General features: G+C 41.7%; 1 protein-coding gene across 2 annotated transcripts in view; it reads left to right on the top strand.

Moving 5' to 3' along the window:
• The window catches only part of PPP1R14C (protein phosphatase 1 regulatory inhibitor subunit 14C), a 109,107-nt gene extending 95,480 nt beyond the window's left edge, over positions 1-13,627 (top strand). For both annotated transcript variants that reach the window (XM_021937729.2, XM_031667354.1), the window contains one exon: positions 12,017-13,627. In XM_021937729.2, the coding sequence (XP_021793421.2) occupies positions 12,017-12,091 (75 nt within the window). In that variant the 3' untranslated portion in view covers positions 12,092-13,627. The remainder of the gene's footprint in view (positions 1-12,016) is intronic.
• Positions 13,628-18,547: the final 4,920 nt, after the last annotated feature.

Below are 18,547 nucleotides of genomic sequence, written 5' to 3'. Positions count from 1 at the left end.
ATTTTTCTTACTGTGTTCAGAGTAGCACATTCTTTTTTGTTTTGTTTTGTTTGAAACGGAGTCTCGCTCTGTTGCCCAGGCTAGAGTGCAATGGTGTGATCTCAGCTCACTGCAACCTCCACCTCCTGGGTTCAAGTGATTGTCCTGCCTCAGCCCCCCGAGTAGATGGGATTATAGGCATGTGCCACCATGCCCTGCTAATTTTGTATTTTTAGTAGAGACAGGGTTTCACCATGTTGGTTAGGCTGGTCTCGAACTCCCAACCTCAGGTGATCTGCCCACCTTGGCCTCCCAAACTGCTGGGATTACAGGCATGAGCCACCATGCCTGGCCCAGAGTAGCATATTCTTGATTTGAATGTGTAGACTGGAAAGGTCAGTGTAGTCTGATGATGATGATGATGATAATGATGATGACAGTATCAAGCACTTGTACAGCACTTACTACTATCTAAGCACTTTTCCAAACATGTAGCATACAAAAATTCATCTCATCATTTAATCCTTACAGCATCCTTGAGGTGAGGTCTTATTGTCATTGCTCCTATTTATAGTTGAGGAAAACTGAAGCATGGAGAAAATGACTCATCTCTAAGTGGTGCAGAAGGATTTGAACCCAAGTCATCTGACTCCAGAGTCCCTCTCGTAGGCATGTGGCTACACTGCTTCTTACCATGTATGTGTGGATTGGATGACTCCTTCCTGATAGGAACAAACCCATTAGGTTTTTTTTTTTTTTTTTTTTTTTTTTTTGAGACGGAGTCTTGCTCTGTCGCCCAGGCTCCGGAGTGCAGCTGGCCGGATCTACAGGCTCACTGCAAGCTCCGCCCGGCTTGTTTTTTGTAGTTTTAGTAGAGACGGGGTTTCACTGTGTTCACCAGGATGGTCTCGATCTCCTGACCTCGTGATCCGCCCGTCTCGGCCTCCCAAAGTGCTGGGATTACAGGCTTGAGCCACCGCACCCGGCCTCCATTAGGTTTTTTTAGGCATCTGTTTCAAAGGGTCCTCCTATATTTGTAAGGCAAACCTTTTTCTTCTGTTTCTCTCCTTCTTGCACCATTATATGATCCATAGTCCTCAGGACACGGCCCCAGCCTCATCACAAGCAGTACATGTGACAATGTGTCCACCTGCAGTTCTGTCCCTGCCTAGGGCTGAGCACAGCAGCCCACAGAATGCTTCTGCTGAGAGGTAGATTCTAAGGTGTGGACCCAGGACCTCTTAGGTAGTATTTTGAGACATATCTGGACAAAAGCTACTGAGGCAGTGTGGAAAATAGATATTACTTGTCTTGAAAGCTAGGTCAAGGCAAATGTTTGTTTGTCTTTTAAAAATTATGGCAGTTAGCTGAAATTGTATTTCAACTGCTAGGAAGCTAGAATGGCCAGATCTTAGAAACTGGTGGAGAGGCAGTCAGTTAATAAAAATTTCCTTGGAAGGAGTGATGGGGGAAGGAGAAGAGAGGGAGGGAGGGAGGAAGGAAGGGGAGGGAGCTGGACCTTCCAGAGCAGTCATTTCTGGATTCTGTAGCCTTTAAATGAACACAGAGGTCTTTCGAGGCCTCTCAGAGCTCTGGCTGCCTTCTGCAGTCTTTGACTGTGAGAGGCAGTGTGGGAGGAGCCTGAACTGGCCTGACAGGGGCTGTCCTTTGCCCTCAGGGCACCCGTGCACCCCCAGCTGCACCTCATGCCATATGGTGGCAGGGCCTGTGTTCTGTGTCTTCTTTCCCAGATGGCCTGGAGCTCCTGGAAGGCAGGGCCTGTGCCACCTTCTGCTCTGCATCTCAGCACTTGAGTAGAGTCTGGCATAGACTCTACTTAGATTAGAGCATGGGCTCAGTACATATTTATCAAAGTCAGTTGGCATCCAGAAGCCTGGATTCAAATATTCGCTTTGTGATCTTAGGCAATGACTTGTAATGAACTAGAATATCAGTATTTTTGAACTGTAAAACCTCTACTACATTGGATTAAATATGGGAACATGTAAAGAGGCCACAAAGAGGAGGCCTTCAATCAGGATTTCCTTCTTTTTTTTTGGCAGTCGAGCATAAGCAATGTCAGATCCCCACACAGAAACCACATCCACCAGGGAGTTCCTCGTTGATCCTCACCCATCCTTTTAGCCAGGGACTGAAACTTCAAAAAAGAATGGATTCCCTTTTTAGAATATTGCAAAAGATCATGTCCTTTGTGGTTAGAAAATTGCCTTAAATAACTGATCATTTTCACTTGAATATCCTGCAACAGGGGAACACTCGTGTTCATCCTTTCAGCATGTTCAATGCATGTACAAGTTACATGGGAGGAGGCTGTATAAAGGTAGTGGTGAAACATTGGCTTGGAGACAGACTGCTTTTTAATAAAATGCACATTTACGAAGACAGGCATATTCTGGGACAGAAAGCAATTTTCAAATTTAAAAAGATTCAAGCCATACAAAGTGTGTTCTTTGATTACAGTGGAATTACATTAGAAATAAGTAACAGAAAGATTATCTGGAAAATCTCCAAATACTTAGAAACTAAATGACACATTTCCAAATAACCCACTCCAAAGAAGAAATTAAAAGGGAAATTAGAAGCTATTTTAAACTGAATGAAAATAAAACCCCATCATATCAAAAATTGTGAGATGCCACTAAAACAATGCTTAGTGCTCCTGGTGGGGTTGGGGGGTGGTGGGAACATATAGAAGTAAATGTCTGCATCAGGAAAGGTCACAAAGCGATGGCCTGAACTTCCACCTTAGAAACCAGGAAAAGAAGAGCAAATTAAACCCAAAGCAAGGTGGAGAAAAGAAATAATAAAGGAAAAAAACAGAAATCAGTGAAATAGAAAACAGAAAAACAGGCCAGGCGCAGTGTAATTACACGCCTGTAATCCCAGCACTTTGGAAGGCTGAGGTGGATGGATCACTTGGGGTCAGGAGTTTGAGACCAGCCTGGCCAACATGGTGAAACCCCATCTCTACCAAAAATATAAAAAATTAGCTGGGCGTAGTGGTGCATGCCTGTAACCAGCTACTCATGAGGCTGAGGCAGGAGAATCGCTTGAACCTGGGAGGTGAAGGTTGCAGTGAGCTGAGATTGTGCCACTGCATTCCAGCCTGGGCAACAGAGCAAGACTCCATCTCAAAAAAAGAAGAAGAAGAAAAAAAGAAAACCAATAAAGAAAATCAGTGAAACAAAAGCCGATTCTTTGAAAAGGTCAATACAATTGATAAACTTGTAGCCATAATGATAAATGGAAATAAGGAGAGAAGACACATTACTAATATTAGGAATGAGGGAGGTAACATCACTACAGAGTCTATAGATACTATGAACAAGCTTGTGCCAGTAAATCTGGCAACTTAGTTGAAATAGGCATGATATTGTTACCAGTGGAGGGTGTCCAGGTTCTTGGCGTTTTGAACAAAGAATTGGACAAAACACACAAAGAAATGAAAGAATGAAGCAATGGAAGCACAGATTTGTTGAAACGAAGGTACACCCCACAGAGTGGGAGTGGGCTGGAGCAAGTGGCTCAGGAGTGCTGGTTACAGAAACCTCTAGAGGTTTCCCATTGGTTACTTGGCTACACCCTATGTAAATGAAGTAGTGGCCTGAGACCAGTCTGATTGGTTGCAGAAGGCAGCCAATCAGAGCCTGAAGTGAATTTTCAGTTACACCCCTGTGCAGATGAAGACTAGGCCTGTGACCAGTCTGATTGGTTGCAGGAGGGGACCTATCAGAGGTACCTTCCGTTTTTCATCTGCAATGCAGAAAGTGGGGAGGGTTGCAAAGAGAATAGCCTCTGATATTTTTGTTACCTGAGTGTGGAAAGTTAAGGTTTTCCTTTTGATTCACTTCTAGTCAGTTTGTGCAAATCAGCCTTACGTTCCCTGCCTCCAGACCCTATTCTCCTACCTCAACATTGTAATATAATAAGAAATACATATTCGCCTTCTGCTCCAGGTCCTTGGCACAAAACTCCTAAAACTCTTATAATTTCTGAGCAATCAGGTGCTATGTACATCTTTTGTTCTAATATTTCATCTTTGACCTCAGTTCTTGACCCAGATCTCCTAATCTGTTGGAATTTCCTAGGTGATAGGAGTCTCTTTTGTTCTAATGAGGGACCTCTTGGTGGGCGCCTAAGTGGATGCTGGTCACCGGAAAGACCAAGCTACAGTTAGAAACTTGGAACTTTCAACCCTACCGCCATCCTCCAAAAAGAGGAAGGGGGCTGAAGGTAGAGTTAATAATTGATCATGCCTATATGATAAAGCCCACATAAAAATCCCTGAAGAACTATGGGGTTCAGAAAACTGGGTTGCTGAACATATGTATGTGCTAGGAGAGGAGCCCAGAGAGGGCATGAGAGCTCCATGCTCCTTCCCTCAAGCACTGACCTGTGTGTCTCTTCATCTGCTGTTCATCTGTATCCTTTATCACATCCTTTATTAATGTAATAAGTAAATATAAGTGTTTCCCTGAGTTCTGGGAGTTGCTCTAGCAAATTATTGTACCCACAGAGAGGGTCATGAGAACCCCAATTTATAGCTGTTCAGCCAGAAGTATAGGTGACAACCTGGGACCTAGAATTGGCATCTGAAGCTGAAGTCAGGCTTGTGGGCCTGATGCTTTAACCTGTGGCATCTAACTATAACTCCAACTCCAGGTAAACAGTGTCAGAATCAGCCAGGCACAGTGGCTCATGCCTGTAATCCCAGCACTTTGGGAGGCTGAGGCAGGCAGATCACTTGAGGCCAGGAGTTTGAGACCAGCCTAGCCAACATGGCAAAACCCTGTCTCTACTAATAATACAAAAATTAGCTGGGCATAGTGGCATGTGCTTGTAGTCCTAGCTACTTGGGAAGCTGAGGCACAAGAATCATTTGAACCTGGGAGGCGGAGGTTTTAATGAGCCAGGATCATGCTATTGCACTCCAGTCTGGATGACAGAGTGAGACTCTGTCTCAAAAAAAAAAAAAGGTCAGAATTGAATTGAATCGTAGGATCGTAGGACACTCTGTTGATGTCTTCTGGAGAATTACTTGATACAAAACTTCCCCTCAAACACAACACAAAACAAAACAACAACAAAACAACAACAACAACAACAGCAACAACAAGCCTTATAGGCCCAGATGGCTTCAGTGGGGAATTTTACCAGACATTTAAGAAAGAAATCCTACCAACTCTACATAAACTCTTCCAGAAACTTGAAGAGGAAGGAATACTTCCCAACTCATGCTATGAAGCTGGCAATACCCTGATACTAAAGATAAAGATATTACAAGAAAAGAAATGTACAGACAAGTATTTTACATGAACATGGATGTGAAAATTCTGTCAAATTGAATTCAACAATATGTAAAAAAGCCATCATGATCAAGTGGGGTTTATCCCAAGAGTGCAAGATTAGTTTAACATTAGAAAATCAATGTAATTCACCACATTAAAAAACTAGGAGGGGGAGAAACCCCTTTAATCATGTCAGTAGATGCAAAGCATTAGAGAAAACCCAGCCTGTATTCCTGATACAAACTCTCAGCACAGTAGAAATAGAAGGGAACCTCCTTAACTTGGTAAAGAATATCTGCAAAAAACCTACAGGTAACATACTTACCGGTGAAAGACTGAGTGCTGCCCCCTAAGTTTGGTAACATGGTCAGGGTATTCACTCTCACCACTTTTATTCAACACAGTATTGCAGCTTTTAGCCAGTACAGTTAGGCCAAAAAGAAATACAGGGCTTCTAAATAAGAAGAAGTAAAATTGTTTTCATTCATAGACAACACGACTGTGTAGAAAATTCAATAGAATCTACAAAAAATCTCCTAGAACTAATAGGAATTCAGCAAGCTTGCAGGATACAAGATAAATATATGAAAATCTATTGTATTTCCCTATACCAGCAACAATTGGAAATAAAAATATTTACAATAACATCAACAATATTAGATAGGAGGATATCTGACAAAAGATGAACAATATTCGTACACTGAAAATTATAAACCATTGCTGAGATAAGTTAGTTCTTAACTGAGAGTAGAGATAAATCATGTTCATGGGTGAGAGGATTCATTATTGTTGAGATGTCAGTTCTCCCCAAATTGATCTACAGATTTAAGGCAATCTCAATCAAAACCCAAACAGGGAAATTTACAAGCTGATTCTACAATTCCTTTTTTTTTTTGAGATGGAGTCTCACTCTGTCACCCAGGCTGGAGTGCAATGGCACAATCGTGGCTCACTGCAACCTCCGCCTCCCAGGTTCAAGCAATTCTCCTGCCTTAGCCTCCTGAGAAGCTGGGATTACAGGCACCTGCCCCCATGCCTGGCTAATTTTTGTATTTTTTTTAGTAGAGACAGGGTTTCATCATGTTGTCCAGGTGTTCTTGAACTCCTGACTTTAGGCAATTGACCCACCTCGGCCTCCCAAAGTGTTGGGATTACAAGCATGAGCCACCGCGCCCAGCTCTAAAGTTCTTCAGGAAATTTAAAGGACCTAGAATAGCCAAAACAATTTTGAGAAAGATCAACAAAGTTGGCAGACTAACATTACCTGATTTCAGGATTTACTATAAATAAATCCATACTTTTCAAAACAATGTGGTGTGGGTATAAACATAGACAAATAAATAGATCAGTGATTCAGCCATTCCACTCAGAGATATTTACACAAAAGAAATGAAAGCATATTCCATACAAAGATTTGTACATGAATATTTTAAATAACTTTATTTATAATAGCCCCAAACTGGAAACAGCCCGCATTTCTACCAACAGGTGGATAGATAAATTGTGGTACATCTTTATGATGGATGCTACTCAGCAACAAAAAAGAAATGAACTATTAACACATGCAGCAGTGTAGCTGAATCTCCAAATAATAGTGCAGAGTGAAAGAAGCCACACTAAAAAGTACAGTGTTATGATTCTATTTATGTAAAACTCTGGAGAAGGAAAACTAATCTGGAGTGACAGAAAACAGGTCAGTTTTTCCTGGGAATGGGAGGAGAGGGGGATTGCACATAAGCATGAAGAAGAAACTTCTGGAAGTGTTGGATGTGTCCATGATGTTGATCATGCAGATAGTATGCTTGCAGTGGTTGTCTGCCTTAAATATGTTCAGCTTATGGCATTTCAATTATACCTTAATAAAGCTGTTTACAAAAAAAAAAAAAAAAGTCACTGGGAATATTGTAGCCTCTTCCCCAACCATTCTACTCAAATTTGTCTCATCTAAGACACACTGACCCTTTCTTGCCCAATCCAATATATTTGTCTCTGTCCTTGATTTACTTAACTTCTCATTGCACTTGACTTAGGTGAGCACTTCTTTTTGCTAGAAACACTTTTCTCTCTTGGCTTCTGAACAGCACATTCTCTTGGGTTTTTTCCCCTAGCTCTTGTGGCTGCAACTCCTCTAGCAAACGTCACTTGTTAGAGGGCCTTTGACCCTATCTTCCTCTCTATTTATACTCTACTCAACTCCAAGGTTATCCCACCTAGTCCTATAATTTAAAGCAGCAGCATCTGTACATCCCAACAGAATTTTCTGGGATAATAGAAAGAGTCTCTATTGGCATTGTCCACATGGTGGCCACTAGCCATCTGTGGCTATGACTTGAAATGTGGCTAGCATGACTAACATATGAATTTCAAATTTTATTTATTTAATTTAATTTCAATTGAAATAGCCACATATGGCTAGTGGCTACCGTATTGAATAGTCCAGGTCTAGATCACTGTGTGTTTACAAGCTGTGGGTAGGAACACATTTGCTGGTCTTGACTTTTATTTTTTCAGAATAAAATAAGTTCTATTTTTCACAAAATATTTGTTTCAGGCTGGTATCTCTAGGGCTCACACATTCACACATAGATTTTTTTTTTGTTTTTTGTTTTTGGTTTGGTTTTGTATGTAAGTTGAAAGGCACTGATCTAGATGCCGATGATGTCCATGTTAATGTTTTCAACCATGAGCTGAGGTCCAAAGTCATATTTGTCATCCTGACATCTCATCACAAATCTGTAAGTGTGCTGTTTTTCCCTCCAGTTATCCCACGTCTCAGCAAATGGCACTATCTTTTCCTCCAGTTGATGCGGAACAGTGACCTGAATTTTCTGCTTTCCTGTCCCCGCTCCCCGCCACACCCTACTCCCACACTAAGTCCAGCAGCAAGGTCTGTTGGCTCTGCTTCCTAAATGGGTCACAGATCTACCCACTTGTTTTCATTTGGGTTTCTATCAACATACTCTTAAGCCCCTGGCGTCTCTTGCCTGGAGTACTGCCGTAGCTTTAAACTGGTCTGTGATTCACTGTTATCTTCATAAGACCCACAGTGGCCAAAGGAATCTTCCAGAGCCATAAATCAGATGCTGCTGCTGCCCTACTCCAGAGCCTCCAAGAGCTTTCCACTGCAATGCTCTGTTGTCACCTTACTGTGCCTATGAGGCCCTGGTGACTGGGCCCAGCCCTCTGGTATTGGTCCACCACAGTCACCCCGGTCATTCTGTGCCAGGGACTTCCACTTCCTTGCTTATTTATCTGCAGGACTCTGCACATGTGCTGTGACCTAGGCCCCCCAGATCTTCCCAAGATGGCCCCTCTCTGTTAGTTCAGGTCTTCACTCAGAGCTGACTTCCTCAAAGGAGCAGCCATTCTCTGACTAAATCAGTAAGTGTAACCCAAGTCAGAGTGATAGTATTTTAGGAGCAAATGAGATACATTGTTACTGAAATAGAGTGCTTTTGAGTAATAGGAGCCAAGAGCCATCAAAGTATTCTTGACTAGAGATCCTTGAATTTTCTTTGCAAATCATCTGTAATCAACAAAATCCTTCTGTGCAAGTAATACTGCCAAGTTTCTGTATGAAGAATAAATATTGGTCTTGCTATTTTTTAACTTACTCGACTGAACACCCCATTATGCAAATTTAATGAACAGTTTAAAATATGCATGTTATGTACAATATAGTGTATTAAGATATAGATGTATAAATTATGTTAATATAAAATTTAAAATGAGTATTTCATTAATGTGAATATATCATATGCACAAGGCAAATAGCATTTATTTAAACTTTTTAATCTCTGAGATTTATGTACATCATGGTTAGCTTTGTGCGAAAGTTTGAATTTGATTTGATTTTGGTTACCAAATTTGATTTTAATTATCCAAATTTAAATTTGATTGTTGTGAAGAGAAAGGTCTGTAGGGTCGATTATTCCTTATGTAATTTTAGTCTTTACTTTGTGAAAATGTGTTATTAAAATAGTGCAGAAAAATTACAAGTTATTAACAAAATAAATTATAGGGTTTGTGATTTTTGACCTTTGCTTTAAAAAAAAAAAAAGAAAAAGAAAAAAAAAAAACATCCTGGCAAACGCAGTGAAACCCCGTCTCCTCTAAAACTACAAAAAACTTAGCCGGACGTGGTGGCGGGCGCCTGTAGTCCCAGCTACTCGGGAGGCTGAGGCAGGAGAATGGCGTGAACCTGGGAGGCGGAGCTTGCAGTGAGCCGAGATCACGCCACTGCACTCCAGCCTGGGAGACAGAGCAAGACTCTGTCTCAAAAAAAAAACAACAAAAAAACCCCCCAAAAACAAACAAACAAACAAAACAAGCTTACATTCAAATACTGAAACTTTTTGTAGTAGTCACTTGCATAACAGATTCCGAAAACAACAAAACTGAAACTGTATGTGCAGAATACTATGTATTGGTTAAACTACATAACACAGGAGGCAATAGGAAATGCATTTACATGTGCAAAATGAAAATTGAATATAAATAGGAAAATGTGGCATGATTTTATCCTAGAAAATTATTTAAATCAGAATAGACAGTGTTCAGAAAGTTAAAATAAGGCCTCCATTTTACTTCACTTGTATTCCATTCTGTACAAATTCAGAAATGGTGGTGATTAAAATATTTAAGTCACTTTACATTCTTCTGGGATAGCTCTCCCAAGGGAATAATCCAAGCTACAGACAAAGATTTATGCACAAAGACGTTAGTTATGGCATGGTTTATAATTTTGAAAAGTCAGGATCCATCCAAATATCCAGTGGTGGGGGGAATTAAGTAGATTGTATAACATCCTTACAAAAAGATTATATAACCACTAACATTAATTTTTAGGAAGATTGTTTAATGTGGGAAAATGCTTCTGACATAATGCTAAGTGAAGAAAAAGGATATATTTATATGGTATGATCTTAATTAGGTGAAAACAATATCCATAGAAGAAAATATATTAATAGTAGTTAATTCTGAGGACTGCATTGTTGCTGGTTGTATTTTCCAGGTTTTCTAGAAAAAACACATATTACTTTTATAATAGGGAAAAGATTATTCATAAAAGAAATTTTGGTGCTAATAAAATATTAAATATTTAGGGTTATGTGCTTTAGAGCCAGAGAGTAGTGCATGGCTCATTTAGTCTGGGAGCTCATGAGTGAGGGTTATAATTGGTAAGGGAGATTGAGAGCTGTTTTTTTCAGATGGCTCTAAGGACAGCAAAGTTCCTTGGTGTTTTTGCTCTCAGTCCCTGATGTGCTCAGTTCTGTCACTTACTGACTGTCACTGCTGATCAGAAAGTCTGACTGGCTGTTAGCTTTGTATTTGACAGATATAAAACAGGAAGACCAGGTAGTTGTTACCTAATAAATATGACTTATTTGGCGGCCAAACATTTTAAAACAGGAGGCAACAATGACAGATTCCTGATTGTGTAAAGTGGGAACCATTCTGGATCATTTTTCAATCTTTAGGTTCTGATCAATTTAGAGGTCATGAAATCCTTTTAGTGAGTCTTCCCTAGCATTACTTTGTAAATGAAATTAGAGTAGAATAGAAATGCCAGAGTGCGTGGCATGTAGTAAGTATCCTGTAAGTTTTAATTTCAGATATGTGTTTGTAGGTACTGGATTGTGACATAAAGTGTGTTTTTGTTTTGGTTTGGTTTTTTATCTATAGTTTGCTGTCAAAAAAGTCCAAAGACTCTTAGTGCGATCCACACCAGTGGTGTGCAGTATTCTCCAGTGATTATAGCATCAGTGTCACTTGGGAGCTTGTCAGAAATGTACCTTATTAGGCCCCGCCCAGATCTACTGAATCACAAACACTGGTGGTGGATCCCAGCACTGTGTGTTTTAATGAGTCCCTGTCTTAGTCCATTTTCTGTTGCTGTAAGAGAATATCACAGGCTGGGTATTTTATTATAATAAAGGTTTATTTAGCTCACAGTTCTGGAGGCTGGGAAGTCCAAGAGCATGGCACTGGCATCTGGAGAGGGCCTTTTTGCTACGTCATGTCATGGTGGAGGTTATCATATGGTGAGAGGACAAATGTGTGCCAGCTCAGGACTTTCTTCTTCTTATAAAGTCATCAATCCCATCTTGGGGGCCCTACCCTGATAACCTTATCTAATCCAAACTACCTCCCAAAGGCCCTACCTCCAAATGCCATCAACATATTAATTCAAGGATTAAGTTTCCAATACATGAAATTTGGAGGACACATTGAAACCATAGCAGTCCCCCTGGTGATTCTGATGCACACTCAAATTTGAGAGCCACTAGTCCAGCCTTGCTATTCTTGGTGAGGTTCAAGGACTAACACTGGCATCACCTGCGAGCTAGTTGGAAATGCAGACTCTCAGACCCCAACCTGGACAGGCTCACTCAGAATCTGTGAGATCACCAGGTAATTTATTTTTGTGGTAATGTTAAATAGCTCTGATCTCAACACAAATGCCTCGGGGGCCAAGTAGGTCATGTCAGTAGTGAAAGTAGCCTGGTTTCCCCCCTGAAGAAAGTAGAACAATAAGAAGGCATTGTGGTGTGAAGTTTTAGTACTCTTGTTTTTAAAAATCCTGTATTATACCAGTGGGGGTTAACACATTCAACCAAATTCATCAACTAAGGTTAACTGTGGTTGACATCAATTACTTTAAGCAGATTTTTAAACACAGAATTTTAATAGTGACCCTCATATTAACTTCTTCTGATCTCTTTTAGGAATTTATCAAAGAGCTGCTTTCTCGGATAAGAGGCATGAGGAAACTGAGCCCTCCGCAGAAGAAGACTGTATGATTCTGGAACAGGGTGGAACTCTCTTGGAAACGAAGAAAGGGTCCTGGGATTTGTACTTCATGAAGACTTTTGTGAAAGAATAGGTGTCCTTATGAACAACGTTTTTTTTTTTTTTCTTTCTTTTTTTGGTGTGAAGGTGGGGGGTTCTATTAGACATTTATTCAAGAGCGTTCCATTTTTGGTTTTAAACGTTTTTGTTAGTGTAATATTTTAATAGCAAAGATATCATGACTCTAGCCACAGCCCAACCAAGGATTATCAAAGCAGGTGGACACTTGAAGGGCCGCGCCAGGCTGCGTTTTCTGCAAGGACTCAGATGTTTAGTACCTTATGATACAGGGAAGATAGTTTTCTTACAAGTAGTTTGGTAATATTTTTTTCTTAAGTTGTACATTTGACTCAGCTGTCAAATTTCTCATACTTGTATATATCTACACACAACTAAGTTAAAATGTTGATGTGAGTTTTATTTCACATGGAAGGAATAAACCCGTGGTCGTCCTTTAACTGGAGGTCCCAGCACATGTGTTTTCAAGAGGCCACTAGGCCTTCTTCATTGAGTGCTGCTGACTTCAACATTCACTTTATGCACCAAAGTGAAAGAATTCAGTGTATCCGTTATTTTAATGTGCTACACTACAGAAATGTTAAGTTGGTCAAGGGCTTAATTTATGGAATTTCTATTATTTCATTGGTTGGGATGCTTTGCCAGGTCATGTGCTTATTGTCTCATTTGTGGTCTTTTAAAGTTGTATGAACCCTTAATTTGAAGAACTAACTTGATTTCTAGAGAAATGCCCACTCTAGCTAAGTGATATTTTGCATTGGAAAAAGGAAGCATTGTGTGGAAATGAATCATCTGCTTTCCACCGGGTACTGTGTATTATTCTGTCTCCAGGAAAGCAGATCAAAAGAAAGTTAGCAGATCAAGTGTCTTCTTCCTTAGAAATACATTCTGGTAGCTTCTGTGCCTGGGTAGCATCAGACCAGTGGGTGTAAACCGAGTGTTAAGTGTCAAGGTGAGAAAGCCTCACATTCTCTCAAGACAGTCGCTCTAGGAGCCAACGTTGCTGATTTGGAAGTGTGGAGATTGCATTTCTGGCTTCTGTCAATGGCTTGTGTTGAGGACTCTGGGTGCTCCTGGCCCTAATTGTGCACCCTGATCCCCGTGCTTGGAGCTAGGCCTGGTGGTATGTTCTAGCCCTCTCAGTTATCAGCTCTTTGGAGAAGGATCAAAATTCAGATGGGATGTGGGATGGGTAATAGGTGAGAGTAGAAATTCCTTCCCTCCAGGAATTCCCTGCTGCCTCCCACAGAAACCCACCTACCGTAAGATGTCTCCAGATGGCCTTGTCCAAGGATGGGGGTCAGGCATTTTATATCAAGGGTGCTCTGAACATATTTAATTTTTTTAAAAAAACTATGTTTGTGAATTTTGCGTATACTGGCAAGCTTTTGAAAATGTATTTAATTTTGTATTGTTTACCAATGATTTATTTACAAGATATTTACTCAAATAAATGGAGCTGCTTACAAGCCTGTTGACATGTGTGGCTTGCACAACACATTAACATGATGGTTTTGCTTTGTCAGTTTCTCTGCAGAGGTGAAGACCAAGCACCTGTGTCTATCTAGCTTTTCATTTTCAAAGTATTTCTAGGCATGTAATCTTGGCCCTCTCCTCAGGCATCTTCAGATCAGGTGGTGAAACCAAAGGAGCTGGGCCACATTCTTGGGCTGAGAAAGAAGATGAGCTCTGTGTGCTCAGCCTGGCACTCTCCTAGGCCAAGCTCCTTTCATTTAATTAAAACTCCCCTTTCTCGTCTGACAAGAACCCTCATAAACATTTCAAATTAGTAAACTATTTCACTTATTGTTAGAATGCCTTGCACCATGGAAGTCAGAAAAATACAGAATGGGCAGGATTTCTGTTAGGCTTAATTGACCAGCCCATGTGATGGTCTCAGATGAAGTAAGAATAGACTTTTCCTCCAAAGGCCTCTGCTCCCACCACACACCCCCTCGCCACCTTCCCTCCTGCCATTGTCAGGGCCTGGCATTCCCTGATCCCTGTGAGTGCTCCAGTCAGAAGTTTGGGCCTCTTCCTTGACTCCCCAGTATGCTCCCAGTCACCCAGCTTGTCCTCTGTGAATATGTCTCAAATCTATCCTGTGTCCAACTTTCCTGGATTGCTGCCACCACCTTGGGATTGGATTCTCCATGTCCAGGCTTGTCTCCCTCTGATCCATCCTCCACCCAGTTGCCAGAATAGTCTGATAACTCCACCCTCTGCTTGAAACCAAACCCCTCTGCATGCCTTATGAGAAATATTGTCTCTGCCTCTCCCACCTCATCTTTTGGCCTTGTACTCATGCCCAGTTCTGCCAAATTCCTTGGAGTTTCTGGCAAGTTCTATGTATTTTCTTCTCTGATGCTTTGTAAAATCTGTTGCCTTGGCCCGGAACACCCTTTTTGCTAACAGGCTCTGTCCAGAGAGCTGGGTTAGATCCCCTCCTAGGTGTGTTCCCCCTCAGCTCCAGCCTATACCCCATCATAGACGCATCCACAGTATCATTATTGTCTATCCATTTGTTGGTGTCTTCTGTTAGAATCTAGGATCTTTGAGGCTGAGGATCTGGACTTCTCCAAGCATCTGGTCCTAGGCTTGGCCTATCAAAGAGATTGATGTGTGTTTGCCAATTGAATGAATATGACAAAAGATTCAAGAACTCCACTGTTTTCTTCCCAGCTAGAGTTTTGGTTCTTAGATCTGAGTGTACATTTGAATCACCTGGCAAGCTTTAAAAACATTGGAAGCCTGGGCCTCAGTCAATTCTGACCAGTGAAATCAGCATCTCTAGGACAAGAGGTAGGGTGTTTGTTTTCAAACTCTCCAGCTTGCGCATCACTGGGCCTTTGGGTCACTCTTGTGCCATTGGATGGCCAGATGCATTAGCTTGACCTCAGCTCTCCATGTTTATGCTATTACAGCAGGTGGCAGCTGTGACGTTAGCACATTGGCTGTTTCTCTTACAGAGTCTCCTCACTAGGGTGATGGCTCCAAATTATCCAACTTCTAGTGCCAACTTTGCACTCACTTGAACATTGGGAAATCTCAATGTAAACTTCATGGAGTAGCTTCCATTTTTAACAATCATAATAAAAGTTAGCACTGTGCTAAGTGCATGCTTCACCTCATTTAATCCTGACATTAACCTTACGAGGCAGGTACCATTATTCTCATTTTACAGATAAGAAAATAAACTCAGGCTTAGCAGCTTGCCTGAGTCCACACAGCTACAACACTGAGATTCAAACCCAAACCTATTTGGCTCCAAAGTCCCATAAAAATTAGGCTTTCTTGCCACTCTTAGGGGATTACTCTTAGTCCCATTCACAAGAGTGAACCCTGGTAACCACATTTAAAATGAGCCAGGTCCCTGAGCTGGCAGGGTAGGGGTGGAGGCTTTGCGGATGGAGGAGGTCCCAGCCACCTGTGGGGCTCTTCCTCACTCCTGGAAACGGAGGGGCTCCCTGCTCCCTGCTCCCCGCCTGCAGTGCAGCCAGGCCCTGTGATGCTGGCCCTCCTTGTCCAGAGTCCTCTTGCCTTTTCCCATAACGTAAAGCTCCTGGACTTGGGCTTAGCAGCTGAGCAAGGAGTATCCAGTCATCAGTTTCCTGAGAAAGAGCAGCTCAGGACAAGGCAATTTTCAGTTCCTGAAACACAGGAATTAAACGGATTTTCACTTATTTATCACTGCCATAGTTTAGATATTTGTCCCCTCCAAATCCCATTTTGAAATTTGATCTCCAGTGTTGGAGGTGAGAAGTGTTTGGGTCATGGGGGCAGATACCTCATGAACGGCTTGGTGCCATTCTCCTGGGACTGAGCAAGTACTTACTGTTAGTTCCCTCTAGATCTGGTTGTTAAAAAGAACTGGGCACCTCCTCCCCTCTCTGTCTTACTTCCTCTCTTGCCATGTAACAAGCCAGCTCTCCTTCTCCCGTGATTGGAAACTTCTGAGGTCCTCACCAAAGGCAGATGCTGGTGCCATGCTTCCTATACAGTCTGCAGAACCACAAGCCAAATAAACCGCTTTTCTGTATAAATGACCTGGCCTCAAGTACTTCTTTATAGTAACACAAACAGCCTAAGACAATCACCTAAAGTCTCCATAAAAGATGGTCCACTGTGCAGAATCAGCTTTTGGAAACAAAAGCTGTTTTTGACATGACTACTGTTTAGCAAGAGAGTGGCAGGCCCACAGCTGCTGGACACATCCCCATCCCTACTCTCCCACCCCATTTTTGCCTCTGAATGAAAGGTTCTGGGGCTTCCCTCTGCTTCTTGGGAACCTTTCCTGGAATCTAGCCACTTGGAGAGTGAGCCTGTGTAGCCATGAGTCGTATCTGTGCCACTATGGCCCCTATCTACTTCTTCCTTTGACTCTTGTCTTTGGGTGCTCAGGGTCAAGGACTCAGCACCCTTCAATGCTGCTGCATAGCCTAAGAGAGAAGTGCTGTGGATGGCGGGGACCCTTGTCTGTTGTCTATGAAAACAAAACTCCTATCGGGTAGTTGGAACTTTCTGAAAGCCGTTTTCAAATTGGACACAAGCATACCACTATTTTCCGTTACTGGTTTCTCTTTGCTTGAATTAATTTTAACCCAAATAGTCCTGGAGAATTATTCCTCAGAAACTAGTCTCATATCCTTGTGGGCTTGGGGTACAACCCACTGTGTGTTTGTAATTTGCCTGTGAAAAATGGAGTGGTTTCTCAGTCTTCTATGAGTGAGAAAGAACAGTGCAGACTTCTTGGAGTTCCCTCCCACCCCCACTCAGGAACAAATGCTGGAAATGCTTCACTAATAGCCTTCTTGTGCGGCCATGAAGGCCAACCAGTTCTCTCTTGTTGACTGGCACATCTTGCCTGGGGATGGATTGTTCTTTCAAGACTGGATTGTTCTCTACCTCTCGTGGCCCTGTGGGTGTTCCCATCACAACACATTAGCAGACATTTCAATAAGGTACTGATACTAGAACAGCTACAAACAAAGTCCTTGAGAAACCTGCTTTTCTGTTGTTTTATTGAGTCAACTGGATAAATAAGGGCAGATTAGTGTCTGGTGTGTGTTTCCTTCACTCTCAGTCTCCTCGGTGGGGTGTAAATGAAACTAGTGGGGTGGCCTTCTTTGGGCTCATCTTGTTCCAGTGGATTCTAGGAGGTAATTAGTTCCAGCAAGCACAGGGGGTAAAGAGTGCATTCTAAACATAGGCGCTGTATAGACTTAATCGTAATTCAGTGTTCAAGTTGTTAGGAGACATTTCTACATGGGTCTCATGTTTCTGCATGTCTTGTGAGCAGAGACTGCCTTTGTTCCAGACCCTCTTTCCAAGAATATTTATATGTATAGCAAACAGCCTTGGAAGTTAGAGATAGTATCTCCTTGCAGAGCAGAGTTGTCTATTATAAAATATTTGGGTTCCCTAAGCGCTGAGCCCCTCTCCTGGGATGTGACGCACTGCATGCACAGGTGTCATCTGTCCTTCTTTGCAACACCCTAGGAGAACTGGGACTCAAGAAATGCCAATAATCTAGCCACTGCTATTGCTGTAACTGTCCTTCCTCTCTGACTCAGGAGTGTAGCGTCTTCTACCAGCATCTATGAAACTGACAAGCTAATTTGTTAGCTTACAGTAGTGTAAAACCTTAGACCCTACACAAGTCTTGACAATGGTCAGTTGTCTTGGTCTCTTTCAATAGGACTTGAATCATTTTTGTCATTAATATACATTTTCTTATATTTAGACTCTGACTTGATTAATCATTTTCAAATGTATAGGGTCAGAAGTTTCCTTTAAAGAGATTTCATGCCTGGAAGTGGTCGTTCTGTGGAAAGAATTTACTTTCACAAAAGTCATCTTTTCTTGTCCTCCTTGTTAGCAACATGAAGTGAATGTTGCCTGGGGTGAAAAGGCTCATGAAAGAGAGATGGAGTGATGGACTGTCCCAGGAGTTTACAGTAAAAATTACCCCGTAGAGTGAGTCAGAGAGGACAAACAAAGACTCTTGCCTTGAATCTTTCTGTTTAAAATATGTGTCTACATAGTAATAAATAGTACATCGTCACTTCCTGTTTTGAAATTCCCCAGTTAATCTCTAGAAGTAGTTTTGTGAACTTATTTGCAGTATCATGGCCCACCCAGCAGTTACCAAAAATAGAAATTGAAGTCAGGGAATATCTGAGGCTACCAGATTGATTTTCATCAGGTCACTAAATGATTTACATAAAGTGTAACCCAACACACCCTCCGGGTCACAAGATGCTTGAGGGTGAGTGATTTACTATTTGGTTTTCTGTTGTTAGTAGCACAAAATTATTCCTTTGGTGCTGATAGGATTTTTAAAAGGGAACATTCCTGACTCAGACCTCCTTTCTGATAGCTCATGGATA

The sequence above is a fragment of the Papio anubis genome, chromosome 6 (assembly GCF_008728515.1).
Source record: "Papio anubis isolate 15944 chromosome 6, Panubis1.0, whole genome shotgun sequence".
NCBI classification, from domain to species: domain Eukaryota; kingdom Metazoa; phylum Chordata; class Mammalia; order Primates; family Cercopithecidae; genus Papio; species Papio anubis.
This window is presented reverse-complemented; position numbering and strand designations above follow the sequence as displayed.